General features: G+C 38.4%; 1 protein-coding gene across 4 annotated transcripts; it reads right to left on the bottom strand.

Annotated features, from left to right (window-relative positions):
* Positions 1 to 2,048: 2,048 nt before the first annotated feature.
* Positions 2,049 to 12,108, bottom strand: hemgn (hemogen). 4 transcript variants are annotated; one of them, XM_015345182.2, is made up of 4 exons: positions 11,893 to 12,108; positions 5,915 to 6,005; positions 3,997 to 4,364; positions 2,049 to 2,757 (listed from the first exon to the last, which is right to left on the bottom strand). In XM_015345182.2, exons 1-4 carry the CDS (start codon positions 11,903 to 11,905, stop codon positions 2,681 to 2,683), a joined length of 549 nt encoding a protein of 182 aa, XP_015200668.2. In that variant the 5' UTR covers positions 11,906 to 12,108; the 3' UTR covers positions 2,049 to 2,680. The 4 variants fall into 4 exon arrangements, with proteins under 4 accessions (XP_015200668.2, XP_069046904.1, XP_015200666.2 ...); XM_069190803.1 differs by having other exon boundaries at positions 5,927 to 6,005; positions 11,893 to 12,101; XM_015345180.2 differs by having other exon boundaries at positions 11,845 to 12,099.
* Between the last annotated feature and the right edge of the window lie 3,725 nt (positions 12,109 to 15,833).

Here is a 15,833-nt window from a genome sequence, read left to right on the forward strand (position 1 = left end):
GTGACACTATTTGCTGCTGGCCAACTAAAAACTTACCCTGTGTCGGCGAACGAAAAGACGTCGATTGCATGAAAATAAGAATTTGGGTCTATGAAAATATCAGAGCAACGTTATTATACGATTGATTAAGATCTCTGTGTGAATCGGGGTATTTATGATTATTGACTTGATTTTGCAAATGATTATTTAGCAAATATAATAAAAAACGTATGAATTTAACTGCAGGCGAAGTTCTAAACCAAATTATCTGCAGGACACCGTCGACTCCAATATTTCAAAATGCACAGCTGTTAGTGCCCTTTCAGAATAAAGCTTGGTAAGGTTAAAGTTGTTTAGCTGAAAGATAGTATTTATCTATTGGTGACCAACATTGTTAAAGCAGTCCTGTGCAGCTTATTATAATGATGATGATAATAATATTTTTCATCACCCAAAGTGCTTTACATTTATACATACTATGTAGGAGAGAACCTGCTTCCTCTAACACACAACAAGATATTTCATATTCCATCAAACCCAACACACAGATTTGTTGAAAGTAAGTTCGCGTTTATGTCAGTAGGAGGAAATTTATTGAGGCCAGACCATGCAAACCACGAGTGGAATTTAGTCAACACCCTGGGGTTAACACCTTTAGTAGACAACATGGCATGAATAAGATAGGATCACTTTATTGGCCATATACAATTTCTTGTATTAGGCATTTGTGTTTTCATTTACCCCAATGCTCTCCATGAGACACACAGACAGGGAGAGAAGCTTTGGGGTCAGAGCGCAGGGTCATCCATTTATACAGCACCCCTGGAGCAGTTGGGGTTAAGGGCCTTGCTCTGGGTGTCAACAGATTCCACTGTCGGCCATTGGATACAAACCGGCAACCATCCAGCCACAGGTGCAGATCCTTAGCCACAGAGAAACTGCTTTCTATTTGTAATGATACACAATATCACTCTCCAGCCATGGCTGTCATTAATTTTGATTAATTTAATCAATCGGTGTCTCTTTCAATTGGAATCAAAACCAAAGAACCTTAATATTTGGGAACGTATGTTCTCCTTTGACATATACAGTAATGTTGACAAACAATGGTGAGAACACATGAAAAGTGGCCTACAGGTTAGAAAGCTGTTTCATGGTTCGTGTGACCCATCACAAATATTCGTGCAGTGTGGGTCTTTAAAAGTCAGCAGGAGGACCTACACTTAGTGTCTGAAAAGAAGAGTGTTTAAAAAACATCAAATTAGGCAGTCCTTCTCTGTAACACCCTCCTTGTGTAGTGCACAGTTCCAGTGGCTTTTATATACAGTACCTCCTGTACTGTAACATACTAAAGGTGTCTATCAAAGCAGTAAGGATATGCTAACTTCAATTGTCACTGTTGTTCTCTTGCAAATTGTCTGTCTGAACCATGTGAAGATTGATTAAATATACCCAGCATTATACTAATAATGCATCTCAAAAAGCAGTACATATGACAGAATTGAGGGGGGGAGTTTCAGTTCCTATTAAGAAACTGTACAGCACTTAAATACATGTCTAGATGTCAAAAGTGTTAGAATTAAAGGAGAACTGAAACCAAAGAAGCAAACATACAGCATATCCCCGGCTTTTAAATTCAAATGAATCCCCTCTTTTCTGATCTCAATTTAAATGGAAAATAATATATAAATAAAGGAGGTAGCATTTCTCAAGCTTTCCAAAAATTAAAACAACATCATTTCTTCCAAATGCGCTGAAAACACTTTCCCTGAAACTGCAGGGGAGATCTGTGAGATCTAGTGGTCAACTGAATGGCTTTAAATATACTTCTACCAAAGAAAATGGTATCTTGTCAAAGCATATAGAGAATATGGTCCTGTTAAAGCAAAGAAGGAGTCAAGCCCTCCAAGATAAGTTAGCATTCACTTGTGTGCAGCCACAGCCGCAATGAGAAGTTCAGACTGCCGTGGACTATGTGGAACAGAGCTTATGTGGTAACAGTTAAGGTTGGTCACTTTGAGATCAGCCTGCTGACACCCCAGGTGGAGATAGTACAATAATAATCAGAGTTTTGTGAGAAACACTACATTTTATTGCAAATTCTTCTCAATAAAACAAGCAGTAACATTTGCTTATAGGTTCACCTTCATTGTTAACAGCAATTCAATTAGAAGCACAGCCCGTGATTAAAATGGATGTGTCTGACCTCAAGTGCTACCTGTAAGGTTTTTTCACACTACCAGCTCATATAGGGGTTTCCGGTGTGTAATCCTCTATATAACAATTAACAACATATTGTATTTAATTACTAGCTTATCCAGTTATTTTATCTCATTTTAGTGGAAAACTGGGTTTTCCCATAATAAGAAGAAATGTAATCAACGATGAATTAAACACCAAACAGACCAAACGTTGTGTTATACACAGTATTTTTTTTTCGTGGAAAATCCCCATATACTCCAAAATAAACACATGCCATGGTGCACTATAAAAAGGGGGGCATAATTCAATGAGTAAGGTGGATTACATTAGGTATCATATTAACTATTCAAAACATTGTATATTTGTATGTATTGTATGCCTGAATTCAAAGAGCAATTGGTAACATCAGTGTCTCATTTCTGCACAGCCTATGAATTTTATCACTGATCTGTATCACAGGAGGTTTTAAGGAAGAGGATCGGAATAGAGAGGAGACTCTTCAGAAGTACACTGTGGAGAAGTACTCATGTTCCAACGTGTGAAAGCTTGTCATAGGTGCTGCTTCTCCTCCGGAGTCTGTGAAAGAAAGTGAATATTAATAATTAATTGTTATTACACTGGCAGTCTTGTGCAAGCAATTTACAAAGATTTAAATGGTATTTTTTAGTCAGCATTTATTCAACTGCATGTGCTAGAGCAATTTGTGTGAAGTACCTGTCTCAGGAAGACAACTGGATCCCATTCTGGGAATTGAACCAAGTCCTAATCACTACTCAACATTCAGGTTATTTAACTCCATTAAAAATAATATTGGAAACAAAAAGATTTTGGGACATTGTTCTCCCTTGTCTAAGCTGTCATTACCCTGTTTTTCAGCAAGAAATCAACTCTTTTGTGAAATAGGCTTTATAATTGAATGCAACAAAGCAACAGTGTATACTTTTATTTTACACATTTTATTGATGTTTTTATTTATTTATACCCCTCAATTGAATGAACTGCATTCGTAAGAACATGAGAAAAGTTACCAAACCAAGCCAGTTTGGTAGTAGCTAATTGATCTCATCTCATCCCATCATTTCCTGAAAGAAGCCGAAAGCCAACTTGTTCCAGTCATAAACCATACAGTTTTTGGTCACTCTTAGTCAACATTCATTCAAATGTGTGTGCTAGAGCAATCTGTGTGAAGTACCTCTCTCAGGGAGAAACTGGGTCCCTTTCTGGGAACTGAACCTTCAATCCTTTATTTAGGAGTCCAACTCAAGATTGAGATTATATTTATATAGCAGGAGATTATGCCGTGTTAAAATTTACACTGCCTGATATGCCATAGCATAGTTTCATGCAGTGACTATGGTTTATCATACTTTTGTTATGATTTTCTGTTTATAACAAGCTATCACTAGCTTGAAAGCTGGACAAAGCTATTGCAAAGTTTTACTTTTCCACACCACTATGCAACATAGAAACATGGCTGTGGGGCATGAACAATCTTGCATTTAAGCAAGCATCGTCTCATGTTGAAGTTTTCAAAAATCCATCCCAACAGGATGCCAGGCCATTGCAGGGCACACACAGACACAAACAAGCACACACACACTACAGGGCCAGTTTTCCCAGAACTACCCAGTGCTGCGAGGTGACAATGCTAAGCCCGTGCCTCCTGTGTTTAAAAATCAATCCTTTAAAAAAATGAACCAAGAATAACAATTCAGAAATGAAAACATTGATGCGCAGTCTGCTTCACCTCAGAGGCTAAATAATACAGCATTGTAATTAGTTACTCATCAGTGTGTAATCTGAGTGTCTTTCTACCTGAAACAGTGGACAGGTCCTCCGCAGCTTTTGGCACGTCCTCTTTCTCGTCTGGCCCCAAGTCTTCGATCACCACTACTTCCTCCAGCTGGCTGCTCGGGAGCTCTGTCAATGTGCTGTCTGTCTGAGAGGGACCAGGGAGCATCTCCTCCTGTCCTTGGACCTGGTCTTGCCCGATCTGGACCTTGGCAGGCTGGTCTTGGACAGGAACACTGCTGGGGACTTCCTCTCCAGCTGTTCCCTCCCCTGTCAAAGGCGCTTCTTCGATGGGTTGGGTGTCCGGGTCGGCCTCCTTTCTCCTTGGTCGTCCTTTCCGGCTGGAAGTGCTCTTCTCCTCCTTCCTCTCCCTCTTCTTCCTACTCTTCTCTCTGCAGTCGGCGCGAAAGGGATCAGGAAGCAGGTCAGCGTGAACCTTAAGACTTTCATTGCTTAACGGCTAGGTTGTCAGAGCCAGATGAGTAAAAGAAATTGTACTTCTTGTTGGCTGAACGCTTAACGCTTGTAAAGGTTGTAAGATGTTCAATTTAGCAAGGGCAAATGTAGATATTAAAATAATAAATCAATCAAATTTTTAAAAAGCTGGCAGAAGAAAGTTTAACATTTTGATTGTTAAATGTGCTGTGTTTCTTCTCTTCCATACCCCTGACCCCTTCAATTTTAAATTGGTCTTTCCAGTTACACATTACCATCACATTATTGTCACTTTCAATCAGCACTTATCCAATTCACGGTCAAGAAAGCCTGGAGCCCTTCCCAGGAAGAATTGTGTGCAAGGCAGGATACAACTTGGGTGGGATTCCAGTCCTTCACAGGGCACACACAACTCATATTGGGGTCACTTTTCCCTGAAGCCAAATAACCCATCGGTATGTCTCTGCAATTTTGAAGGAAACTGGAGCGTTCAGAGGAAACCCACCCAGAAACAGGGAAAACATGCAAGCTCCACGCAGATAGCACCCCAGATATTGAACCCAGGGCCCCTACAAAGCATCAGTGCTAATCACTGCACCACCATGTTGCCCCCAATACATTAGCAATACAATGGTCAGTGGTCATCTAGTTATTCCACTGAATTTCGAGACAGTTTGACCTGAGGAAGGCGATCAGTACATGACATTAAGCATCTGAGTTTAAAAAGTAAAAAAGAAGTCAGTCTTTTTGGGTTTGATCATCCTTCTTTACACCAAAGGTTATTGGGATCTGGAGGAAGAAACCATATTGTTGAGAAGCCAATACAGATTCCTTTTAAAATTGCTGGGTGAGATCCTCTGATCATCAAATATTAGCAACCAAACAAGCAATAAGAGCCAGAGGCCCTACTCTCATTTGCTCTCATATTGACAAAATGAGTCAAATTTTGTTAGGAGCAGAAAATAGTGTTTACTTAGCCTCTCTTGATTTGATTATTTTTAAGTAGTGCTTGGAGGTGTATTTTGCAGTCAAATCTTTGTTTTTGAGAAAAAGAACTAGTTGTTTTGGAAGCTAAACCTTGATGTGGCTGATTTAACGTTTTTTTTTATTTCAAGGCACATTGAATAAGCAAACATTATCATATTTGTAATATCTATAGAATTAATTATGTCTCATCATTATTGAAAAGTTAGAGGAAAGTGGAACTACAAAAAGTAGTCTACAATTTGAAGAAATAACACCTTTTAGGAGATGAAAAAATATGTATTTATTTTGTGCACAAGCCATATAAAATTTCCTTGATAAATAATTTGGTATCAACATTTTGATTCCCAACTTCAACTATAGGAACCGCTGAAGGTTCATGGATCTCAGTCATAAAGTTCTATTGTGGTGCACTACCCAAGGTAAACAGCAGATGGTGACATTTTGGTGTTTATCAACATGGTTTTCACTAAAAGTTATATGCAATGTTTTGGCTTTGGCTTTTTAATTTGTCACAATTTACCGATGAACCCACTGGTAAGTTTCCTTCTCCTGCGCCTCTGCCTTCCTCTTGCGGAGAAGATCTCTGTCTCTCAGCCGGCGACGTATCCCATCTGAAAAACAAGCCATTAAGGCCTACCATGACTACCATGACTTTCAGAAGAGACTGACCATTAACTGGACCTTTATAAAGCTGGAATAATGTTTGAGTTGTGAATTGAGCTACTTGTTATGTTTTTAAAATCTCAGTTATTTTGTGTATTCTACTGTATGTTTTAGTGACCACAGCGAGTCAGGACCTCCGTTTTACGTCTCATTCGAAGGACGGCAATTTTTTTACTGTATAGTGTCTTCATCTCTATACTGGGGCATTAAGACCCTCACAGACCACAGGGTGAGTACTTCCTAGTGGCCACACTAACACCTCTTCCAGTAACAACTTTGTCTTTCCCATCCAGATACTGGCCAGGCTCACACCTGCTTAGTTTCAGTGGTTACTAGTTGTGAGTTGCAGGGTGATATAGCTGCTGTACCCTGATGTCCTAGCCAAATTTCCCATTGGCCTTTACCAATTATGACCTCTTGGATTTATTCATCTGTTCTGCTCCCCACTGATAGCTGGTGTGTGGTGAGAGTACTGACACACTATGGCTGCCGTCGCATCATCCAGGTGGGGGCTACACATTGGTGGTGGTGGAAGGGAGTCCCCATTACCTGTAAAGCGCTTTGAGTGGAGTGTCCAGAAAAGTGCTATATAAGTGTAAGCAATTATTATTTAACTCTGAATTGTTGATCATCCTTACATATTTTTTTGTCTTCAAGTATTTCTAGGTTTTCTCTAAAACAAGCATGCTTATTTTCCCTCTCATTGCCTTGTTTTAAGTTAAACTTGTGTCCAATTACATCGCTTTCTGAACTCTTACACTGCAGTTAACACCCCGACTCTTTAGAACTCACAATGTTAACAATGCTAACCATGCTCCACCGAGCTCCCATAATTAACAGTCATGAAGTTTTTAAAAAATGTTCAATAACCAGAAAAACGTTTGTGCTGAATATTCCCCTACATATCTCTCTTGACCTGAAAGAGTCAAAATGACCAATGTGAATAAAAGGAGAGAGACACCAAACAAAAAAACTACTGTGCATGTGTTAAAATGCCATAACAAATCTCAAAGACTTTAAGATTGCTTAGTTACTACTACTTCAACTGGTACTACTACTACTACTACTAATAGTAATAATAATTTCTTGCATGTATATAAACTTTTATCCTAAAAGGCCACAGAGTGTTTCCAGAAATGAAGTTCTGCCTGCACCTAGGTTGCAGGTACCTGCCATTTTATGCCATTACTCAGTATGCCACCAGTCCTACTACACATAAGATCAGATAGAGAACTGAGTAACTACTGCTTCGGTTAAATTAAAGGGGCATTGTATCGGAAGACTAAATTGCACAATTGGGAGACCAGAGTGGAATTTAGTTCAGGTGGGTAGCTGCGTCAGTATGCGTAGGCTGCAAAGGAACAAGTAATAGGTTTATTCCATGCTGAAAAAAAGAAGAAAGAGAGCACAACGTTTCGGCCATGGAGCCTTCTTCAGGTGTGAGGTGGAATTTAGCCTAGATACTGGGATTCACACGCCTTTCTTTTGAAAAGTCCCATGGGATATTTTAATGACCAAGTAGTAAGGAACTGGGTTTAACATCCCATCCCCAGGATAGCATCTCCTATAGTGCAATGTTCCTTAGTCACTATCTTGGGACATCAGTTTAGAAATTCAAATCCGGAGAAAACCTACTGACATCCTAATGGTCAACCAATACTACCTTCAAACCTGCCTGTTTAGTGGTCTGGACACATTGCACACATTGTCCAGAATCCACAAGTATTCAGTGTAGCTCAAGCCTGGTAGATAGGGCATCCATAAAATAACTGTCACGTTCTCCTCTAACAGAAAACAATTATAATTCCTTACACTTATATGCTGTAGCACTTTTCTGGACACTCCGCTTAGAGCACACCCCTCCACCACCACCACCAATGTGTAGCCCCTACCTGGATGATGCAATGGCAGCCATAGTGCACCAGTACACGCCCCACACACCAGCTGTCAGTGGGGAGGAGAACAGAGTCAGAGCCAATTCATAGATGGGGATTATTAGAAGGGCAATGGGAAATTTGGCTAGAATGGCAGGGTAACACCCCTATTTTTTTCAAGAATCGTCTTGGAATTTCTAATGGCCACAGAGAGTCAGAACATTGTTTTTAAGTAGCATCTGAAGGACGGCGCTGTATATGAGTATATATATATACTCACTGTATATGAGTAGCATGACAGCATTTTGTGTCCTGTGGGAATGTTGTCATATGAGGATAAGCCCACAGGAAGGGCAGTTTAGTGAGTTACTGCTTAAACCATCACACTTTCTGTGTTTATGTTTCTGGTGTTTTCTTAATGTCTTTGTATTCTTTGTATTGGAGCATACATACAAATACACATTTCATTGCATTTGTGCATATGACAATAAACTGAACTGAACTGAACTTGGATTTTCCCATTACTAGTTTTGTTGTAAACAGCAACAATTAGCGTATCATTCTGCACTAGACTCTGTGACATCGATCAATCTACGCAAAACTTTTATGCATCAAAGTCACTTAAGCGTATCATAGTCAATCACAAAAGATCAATTTATCAATATACAGCAAAAACAATCATCAATAATCACATTCCAGATACTTCATTTTTACAGTTTTCACATTATGTTGCTTTAAAGCTTGCTGTGACACCTGAGTTTTTGAATGATACTTTGAATTTGCAATGAGTATTTGTTGTATACACAAACTACTCCACACAAAGTAAAACAGAAAAAGAACTACACAGATGATTAACGTGACAAAATGCTAAAGTAATGATTATAAAGGTATTTCATGATTTAAGAATCAAAAACAACTTTCTGCATATGGTCCTTCAGTCAGGTAGGCAAATGTCAGCAAAGATTTGATCATGAAGACTAAGGACCATTAAAAACAACTAAGAGATAAAGTTGGAGAAAAGCACAGACCCTGAGAAGGTTATAAGAAAACTAAATTCTAAAAAAGACACATAATATTCTTTTGGGCACAGTGAAGTGGATCATTAGGGAGTTGAAGGTTTATCATACTGTCCAGACTGTCTACATCAGGCTGTCCCTCCAAACTGAGCAGCTGGGTGAGAGCAATGGCGACTTTGAAAAAGCTTCAGATTTCAATTGCTGAGATGGGAGAAAATGTCCACAAGTCAAAGCTGACATGCAGTAAGAAGAAAGACGTTACTAAAATCACATCTCAAATCCTGCATAGATGTTGTAACAATGTATTTATGTAATACTCCAAATATTCTGCAAAATTAGTTTTGTAGTCAGGCAACAAAACTGGAACGTTTTGGAGTAAATGCAAAATGTTACATCTTAGTGACAAGAACACAGTGTATCATCCCTACTGTCAAGAATAGTGTTGACAATATTATGTTATGATGTTATGGGGCTGCTTGCCATGTGAGAAGCTTGATGGGACTGAGGGAAAATGTATGGCATAGGCAAATATAACGAGAAAACCTGTTTCATTCTGTTGAAGAACCTAGAGTGAAAATTAACCTTCAATCGCATTCAAATCATAAGGCCCAAGCTACACTGTAGTGGTTTAATGAATAAGGAAGTCAATGTCCTTGAGTGGCCTAGTCAAAGTAATGACTTGAATCCTTTTGTGAATCTGTGAAAAGACTTGAAAACTGCTGTTCATACATAATACCCAAGAAACTTCAAAGAGAGCATGAACAAATTAGTCAAGGAAAATATGGGAAAATATTGCATTATTCCAAAGAACAAAATGCGTAGAGACTTAAGATACATCCAGCAAATATTGAATTCGCAGGTCTGATTACTTTTTACCGTCAACATATTTATTTTTTTCTTTTTAGTTTTAGATGACATTTACTGTATCCCTAGAAGTGTCCAGTCTGAGCTTTCAGGTTCTGAATTAAAAATGTGTGCGCTAAGTTTGTTGCAAGGTATAATAGACACACAATATATACTGTTATTTCTGCAGTGACAGTCTGCAGATTTATTTCTGGATTGTATGGTGATGTGGCTATTGCATAATGGCTGCCACATGTCATTTCAATTTTTGGATGAAGAGAAATACCCCCGTTATGAATGAAATGCAATCTATTCTATTTATTTATTGTATTCATCTAATCTATTTAAGGAATTTTTTAAATCTTTAATAAACTAAAATGCATTTCCAATAGATTTAGTTTAATCTATTTAACTGCACAGGCTGACTAATATTAACTTAAACTCTTTGACGCACCTAATTAACCAATAAATTAAGATGAAATATGTTACTATAGTGTACTGATCTGAATATGTGTAGTAATATATTAAAGACTGTATAATGAAAATATTTTTCTCTTCAGCAGTCAATACCTTGCATGACAACATTCTTCACACAAGAGCATCTAATCGGGTATGAAATTATCCCTATATGCAGAACTAAAGTGATTTTCTGCTTTTGAATTAAGTTAACTTTTAGATGTACAGTAAATAACTATGTATTTATATTTTAATAAAAGGGCTGTTTCTTGTCTTAATTGTAAAATTGTGAATGAAGTCCATGTTATGGATTCAATTACAACAAATAAAGCTGTGATGCTCGATACTGTTTTACATAAACATTTACATACCAGTATGTAGTATGTACATAGTATGTAGGATGCCAGGCTGTCATTTTTCATCTCACATTGTTACTCTGCATTGCTAAAATTACATTGCTGACATAATTTATTATTGTTTGGTTTACAAGCACATTTGATTTCTGCTTTCTATAAAAATCAAATCCACTTGATAATCCTGTCTATTTCACATTACTGCACATTTCATTTAAAAAAATGAAGATAATTTTCTGGATAAAATTATTTGCACTGTTTGTAAACAACATGGAAAAAAACAGAAAAAAACAGAAGCCAGTTTCTGTTAACCTACACAAAATTGTTTTGCACCCCAATAATAGATTCTTAGTTTAAACAGGATACTGTATTAGTTTTCTTTTATGAGCAAGAGGTAAGTAAATTGACTTTTTTTAATACAAAGATGATGTAGATGGTGCTGTTCATATTACTCATTTGCTACACTTAGTCATATTTACATACTGTAGATGAATGTCCAGAGATGTGTTATTGTGTTTCAAATGAGATGATTTTCACTGTCTGTTCAGTGTTATTTCAATGGTTTTACAAGCAGCTCTGTTTCTCAAAATATCATTAAAATACCTAACTTTTTGTCATGGTGATGGATATACATGGCAGCATACATTTTATGCTACAATAAAAAATAAAGGAACTGATGACTGATGTACTATGTGACAGCATAAGTGTCATAATGATGTAGAAATTCCACTAAATATCACATATGCCTTAAAACCCAGTATTGATTCAGTAATATACATGGACACAGCTAGTCGAAATCAGGATAAATGAATATATACTTTTCATATTAAACTTTAGAAATTTCTAAATAAAATACAATATGTCTCTAATGATCACAATGATTATTAATGATTGTGACTGCAATTCTCATTGTAAAACTAGGTCTGCATCCTGAATATAAGGAAATCCTCTCCATATTAAGTAGCTCAATAGCACCCTATTCAGTATGCTTTATTCTATGTTATTTAGAAATGTATAAAATGCACACAGAACAGTATCATATTGGTTAAGATTGTTAATCTAATTTGTGTTGTTCAGCCATTTAACAAATTAAAATACAAAACAAAAACAAAAATGTCTCTGAATTGTAGGTCATTGTCTAGTGTACTTGTCCTCCCCCTAACTCGGTGACTACAACAGTATTAGCCTTGCATTTGTCTATCCCCTCATTGCCAAGACTACATTTCTTGTTAGTACAGGAAATACCTTCGTTGTCATTTGTGTCCTTTTTTTCTGAGCGTGGATAGTTCTCACCTCGATCCTCCATGTTGCTTCCCCCCCAGAAAAAAAGAGAAACTTCACTTTGGGTGAGGAGAGGAAAAAGCAAGTCGTGATCAGTCACTTTTGGCTTCAGATCTGTCAGTTTGCAACTCCCGCCCAAAAAAAAGGGGGTTATCAGGCTTAAACATTAACAGGGTATGTGGAGAGCACTGGCACATTTTCCCTTATCATATTTGCAAAGGCGGAGGTCTTGGCATCAGTCAAAAAAAAAGGCCCATAGTCTTTCTATCGCCTCTGAAGTAATGCACACTACACTCTTCTGCCTTGCTGCTACCACAGCACTTGGGCAGTAGCTACAGGCTCAGCCTGAAGCCAGGGACATGAAACTTTGCTAAGGTGTCTGTTTGTGCTGTTCAAGTTCCAGCTCCATACACAAGATAACTACGAAGATGCAGCACATTTTGTTCTGTTGCCTCGCTGTATTTCTGCTGGGATGGATTTGTGCTAAAGGGCACAATGCTGTTTGCTCTGTATGTGCGACTTTCAATTGTGTCAATTTAATTCGGTCAGTGCTCCCCAGCGGTAAAAGTAAGAATGCTTATGTTGGGCCAAAACACTCTTACAAAAACAAAAAAATAGCTAAACTTGGCTCAGTTACCTTTGATGTCCAGTTTGTTTCATGAATACCACCTTTGTTGACAGTTGTTTTTAAAAATGAGTACGAGCTTTGTCTGTTGGCCACAGACATACATCCTTACCTTCGATGCATTTTATATAAAGTCTCATGGCTATGGGGGCAACACAACAAAGAGCGGAGAATCAACTGAGAAGAGGTGGGAAGTGACGAAATGTTGTGTGGAAGGAGCAGAAGGAACTTCTTCACAGAGGCACCAACAGAGCAGCCGAGCTAGTCCGAACTCTGAGCACATCCCAGTGGCCCACTCACCTACAGATGTGTAAACTACTTAATCATAATATTTAGCTTCTTGTACTAAGTTCCCTGGACCCTGGGGTTACACGGGTGATGAGCTGTGTATGGTTTGCACCAGGCACAGTGCTTTGCATTCAGGCGAGGGGTTCAATTTTCGTTTAATCAGACCAGAAGATCTTTCGTCTCAGGGCCTGCCATATGCCTTTTTGCAGATTCCAGTCATGCTATTATGCGGCCTTTGGCTCACACTCCCATAGAGTCTAAATCTGTGTAGTGCTGAATAGATTGTCGTACTCTGAGCAGGTTCTCCCATCAGTACCATCTAATTCTGACAAGGTGGTCATTGTGTTCTTGGTCATTTCTCTGACTAAGGTCCTTTTTGCCCAATTGCACAGTTTGGGTAGACAGTCTGCTTTAGGAAGAGTCTGGGAGGGTCTCTATTTTTTCCTTTTCCCTAATAATGAAAGATCTGAATGTGCTCCAGGGAACTTCCAACATCTTAGATATGTTTTCATACTTAACCCTGCCTCTATGCTTCCTCATAGTTGTATCCAGGAGTTGTACAGACAGTTCCTTGGTCCTCATAATAGAGTTTTCTGCTCTGACATGCACTGTCAACTGAGGTACTTTATACAGAAAGGTTAATTTCTTCAGAAATCATGCCAACAATTTAATTGACCACAGGAGGACTGTGAGTGAATAGTTATCAAATCAATTACATTACATTTAAAAACAATTCAGAACATTTGTTCCACTTTGACATTATGGAGGCATTTACATAGAACAGTTTTGTCAAGGAAATGTTTTTCTTTTTGAGTTTTGCAACCAAACAAATTGTGAAAAATCCAAGGGGATATTCAGGGGGGTAAATACTTTTTGAAGGCACTGTAGGACCTCACCGTGAGTACCTACAGCTGTTTTTGGAAACCTTGGGATTTGGAGGATGTGGCCAAATAGCATTCCATTCTTAAGGAGCTCTTAATGACTTGAGGTTAACCAAACCAATAATTGACATTTTGGAGTTCTGGTATGATTTCTATTACTAAATATCTTTACTAAATTTACTAAATTAAACTAAATATCTCTTTGACAGCCCTTTTTCATCCATGTCCACTGCGTAAAAACCGTGCTGCTACTTGGAGACACGATTCTAACAAAAAGTGCTTCTCCATATTTGACTTTCAAACTGTGCTTGTAAAGCATGAGAATTTATAATAATAATTGCTTACACTTATATAGTGCTTTTCTGGACACTCCACTCAAAGCACTTTACAGGTAATGGGGACTCCCCTCCACCACCACCAATGTGCAGCCCCACCTGGATGATGCGACGGCAGCCATAGTGCGCCAGAACACTCACCACACATCAGCTATCAGTGGGGAGGAGAGCAGAGTAATGAAGCCAATTCACAGATGGAGATTATTAGGAGACCATGATTGGTAAGGGCCAATGGGATATTTAGCCAGGATGCCAGTGTTACACCCCTTTTCTTTTCAAGAAATGCCCTGGGATTTTTAATGACCACAGAGAGTTAGGATCTCGCTTTTTCTTCTCATCGGAAGGACGGCACCTTTTTACAGTATAGTGTCCCCGGGTGATATGTCTGCTGGCAACCAAATGGATGAATGAATGAAACCAGGTTTTCTGTACACTTGTTTCAGCTAAAATTACCACTGCTGGCTGTATCTATTAACAGACAGCAGGTCTGTTAAGAGATTGAGCGAATCAGCAGTGCAGCAATTTTGTTTAATTGATTTTGTTGTCTTGTAACCAGTAGATGGCAGGTGCAGTTATGTTTAAAAAAAGGATGATTTTTAAAACAAGGTATTTTCTATTTTTTCATTTTAACTTTGTTTTCAAAAAACAGAGATTGTATCTTCCCACAAACTTATCCCTTTTCCAGCACGTGATCAATCAGCTCTTCAGTATCTTTGATCATTGGCAAAGAGCAAAGTAATCAAACCATTAGATAAGAATGGCTTTTCAAAACAATGTATTGAATTGCAGTTTTGCAATATCAATTAGATTTACCTTAAACTCTTTTGGAATTAGGGCTTACAGAATCAGTACAGCTGTTGTACAATCAAAATACTGACAAGTCATTTATAATATGCTTCTGAAACATTGAAAAACAACCAAAATGTTTGTAAGCAGCTGCTTTTTATCAAAGCTAGCCAAATCTTTCTTTAAATCACCAAATGACCTTAGTGCTGGCATGTAAGTTATTTCAGAGGCAGAGTGGTCCAGCCATTAAAGTGAAGAGCCTGTCATCAGGAAATGTCTGGGTCAGGCATTGAATCTTCCACTTAGACACTGTGTGTTACCTATTCAAAGTAATTAACTTCCTTCTGCCTTGCCCTTTGGGTAAGCCATAAAATTGAGAACTGATTCTGACTCTATTTATTAGGATTATTCATGAGTCTCTGAGCTACAAACCTTGTCAAACATCGAGCATGATTAACATCTATGTGGTGTCTTCAGTGTCAATTTTGTAGCTGTCAGATTAGCTCCTGAGAGTGTCTTTTAGCCAGAACAGCTTCCCCAGTCATCACAGTGGGGAAATTGAAAGTGCTCTAGGTGCATTGCCCCCTTATCTGTTGAAGAAGGGAGCTCAGCTGGCATGGGTGTGTTCTCCATCTTGACCCAGCACATTGAGAAACTATCCCTGACCAAAAGCAAAAGAGCGCAGCCCAACAGAAATAACATCTTCCCTCCCCTTATCTCTCCTTATCAGAGGGGCTCTGTCGTGCTTCATCGCCACACTGAGTGACAATGCGGTATTACTTGTAGATGTCTGCATGCACTTTTGATGCTGCAGCAGGTTTTGGTGCCGCACTTTAAAGGCCTTGATTCTCCTGATAATTGTTAAAGTTTTTACATGCGTTGGGTTTAAAAAAAAATGTCCCTCCCTTGCTTCCTGGCGTAGGTTTTTACTGTGTTTCAGATACAATGCATCTATTTTAATAATTCACCGAAAAAGACCTGAGAGAACGGTGCATTGGTTAAATTAACACAGTCAAATTAAATAATTCAGGGCGTAAG

Source organism: Lepisosteus oculatus, chromosome 1, assembly GCF_040954835.1.
Source record: "Lepisosteus oculatus isolate fLepOcu1 chromosome 1, fLepOcu1.hap2, whole genome shotgun sequence".
Lineage (NCBI taxonomy): Eukaryota > Metazoa > Chordata > Actinopteri > Semionotiformes > Lepisosteidae > Lepisosteus > Lepisosteus oculatus.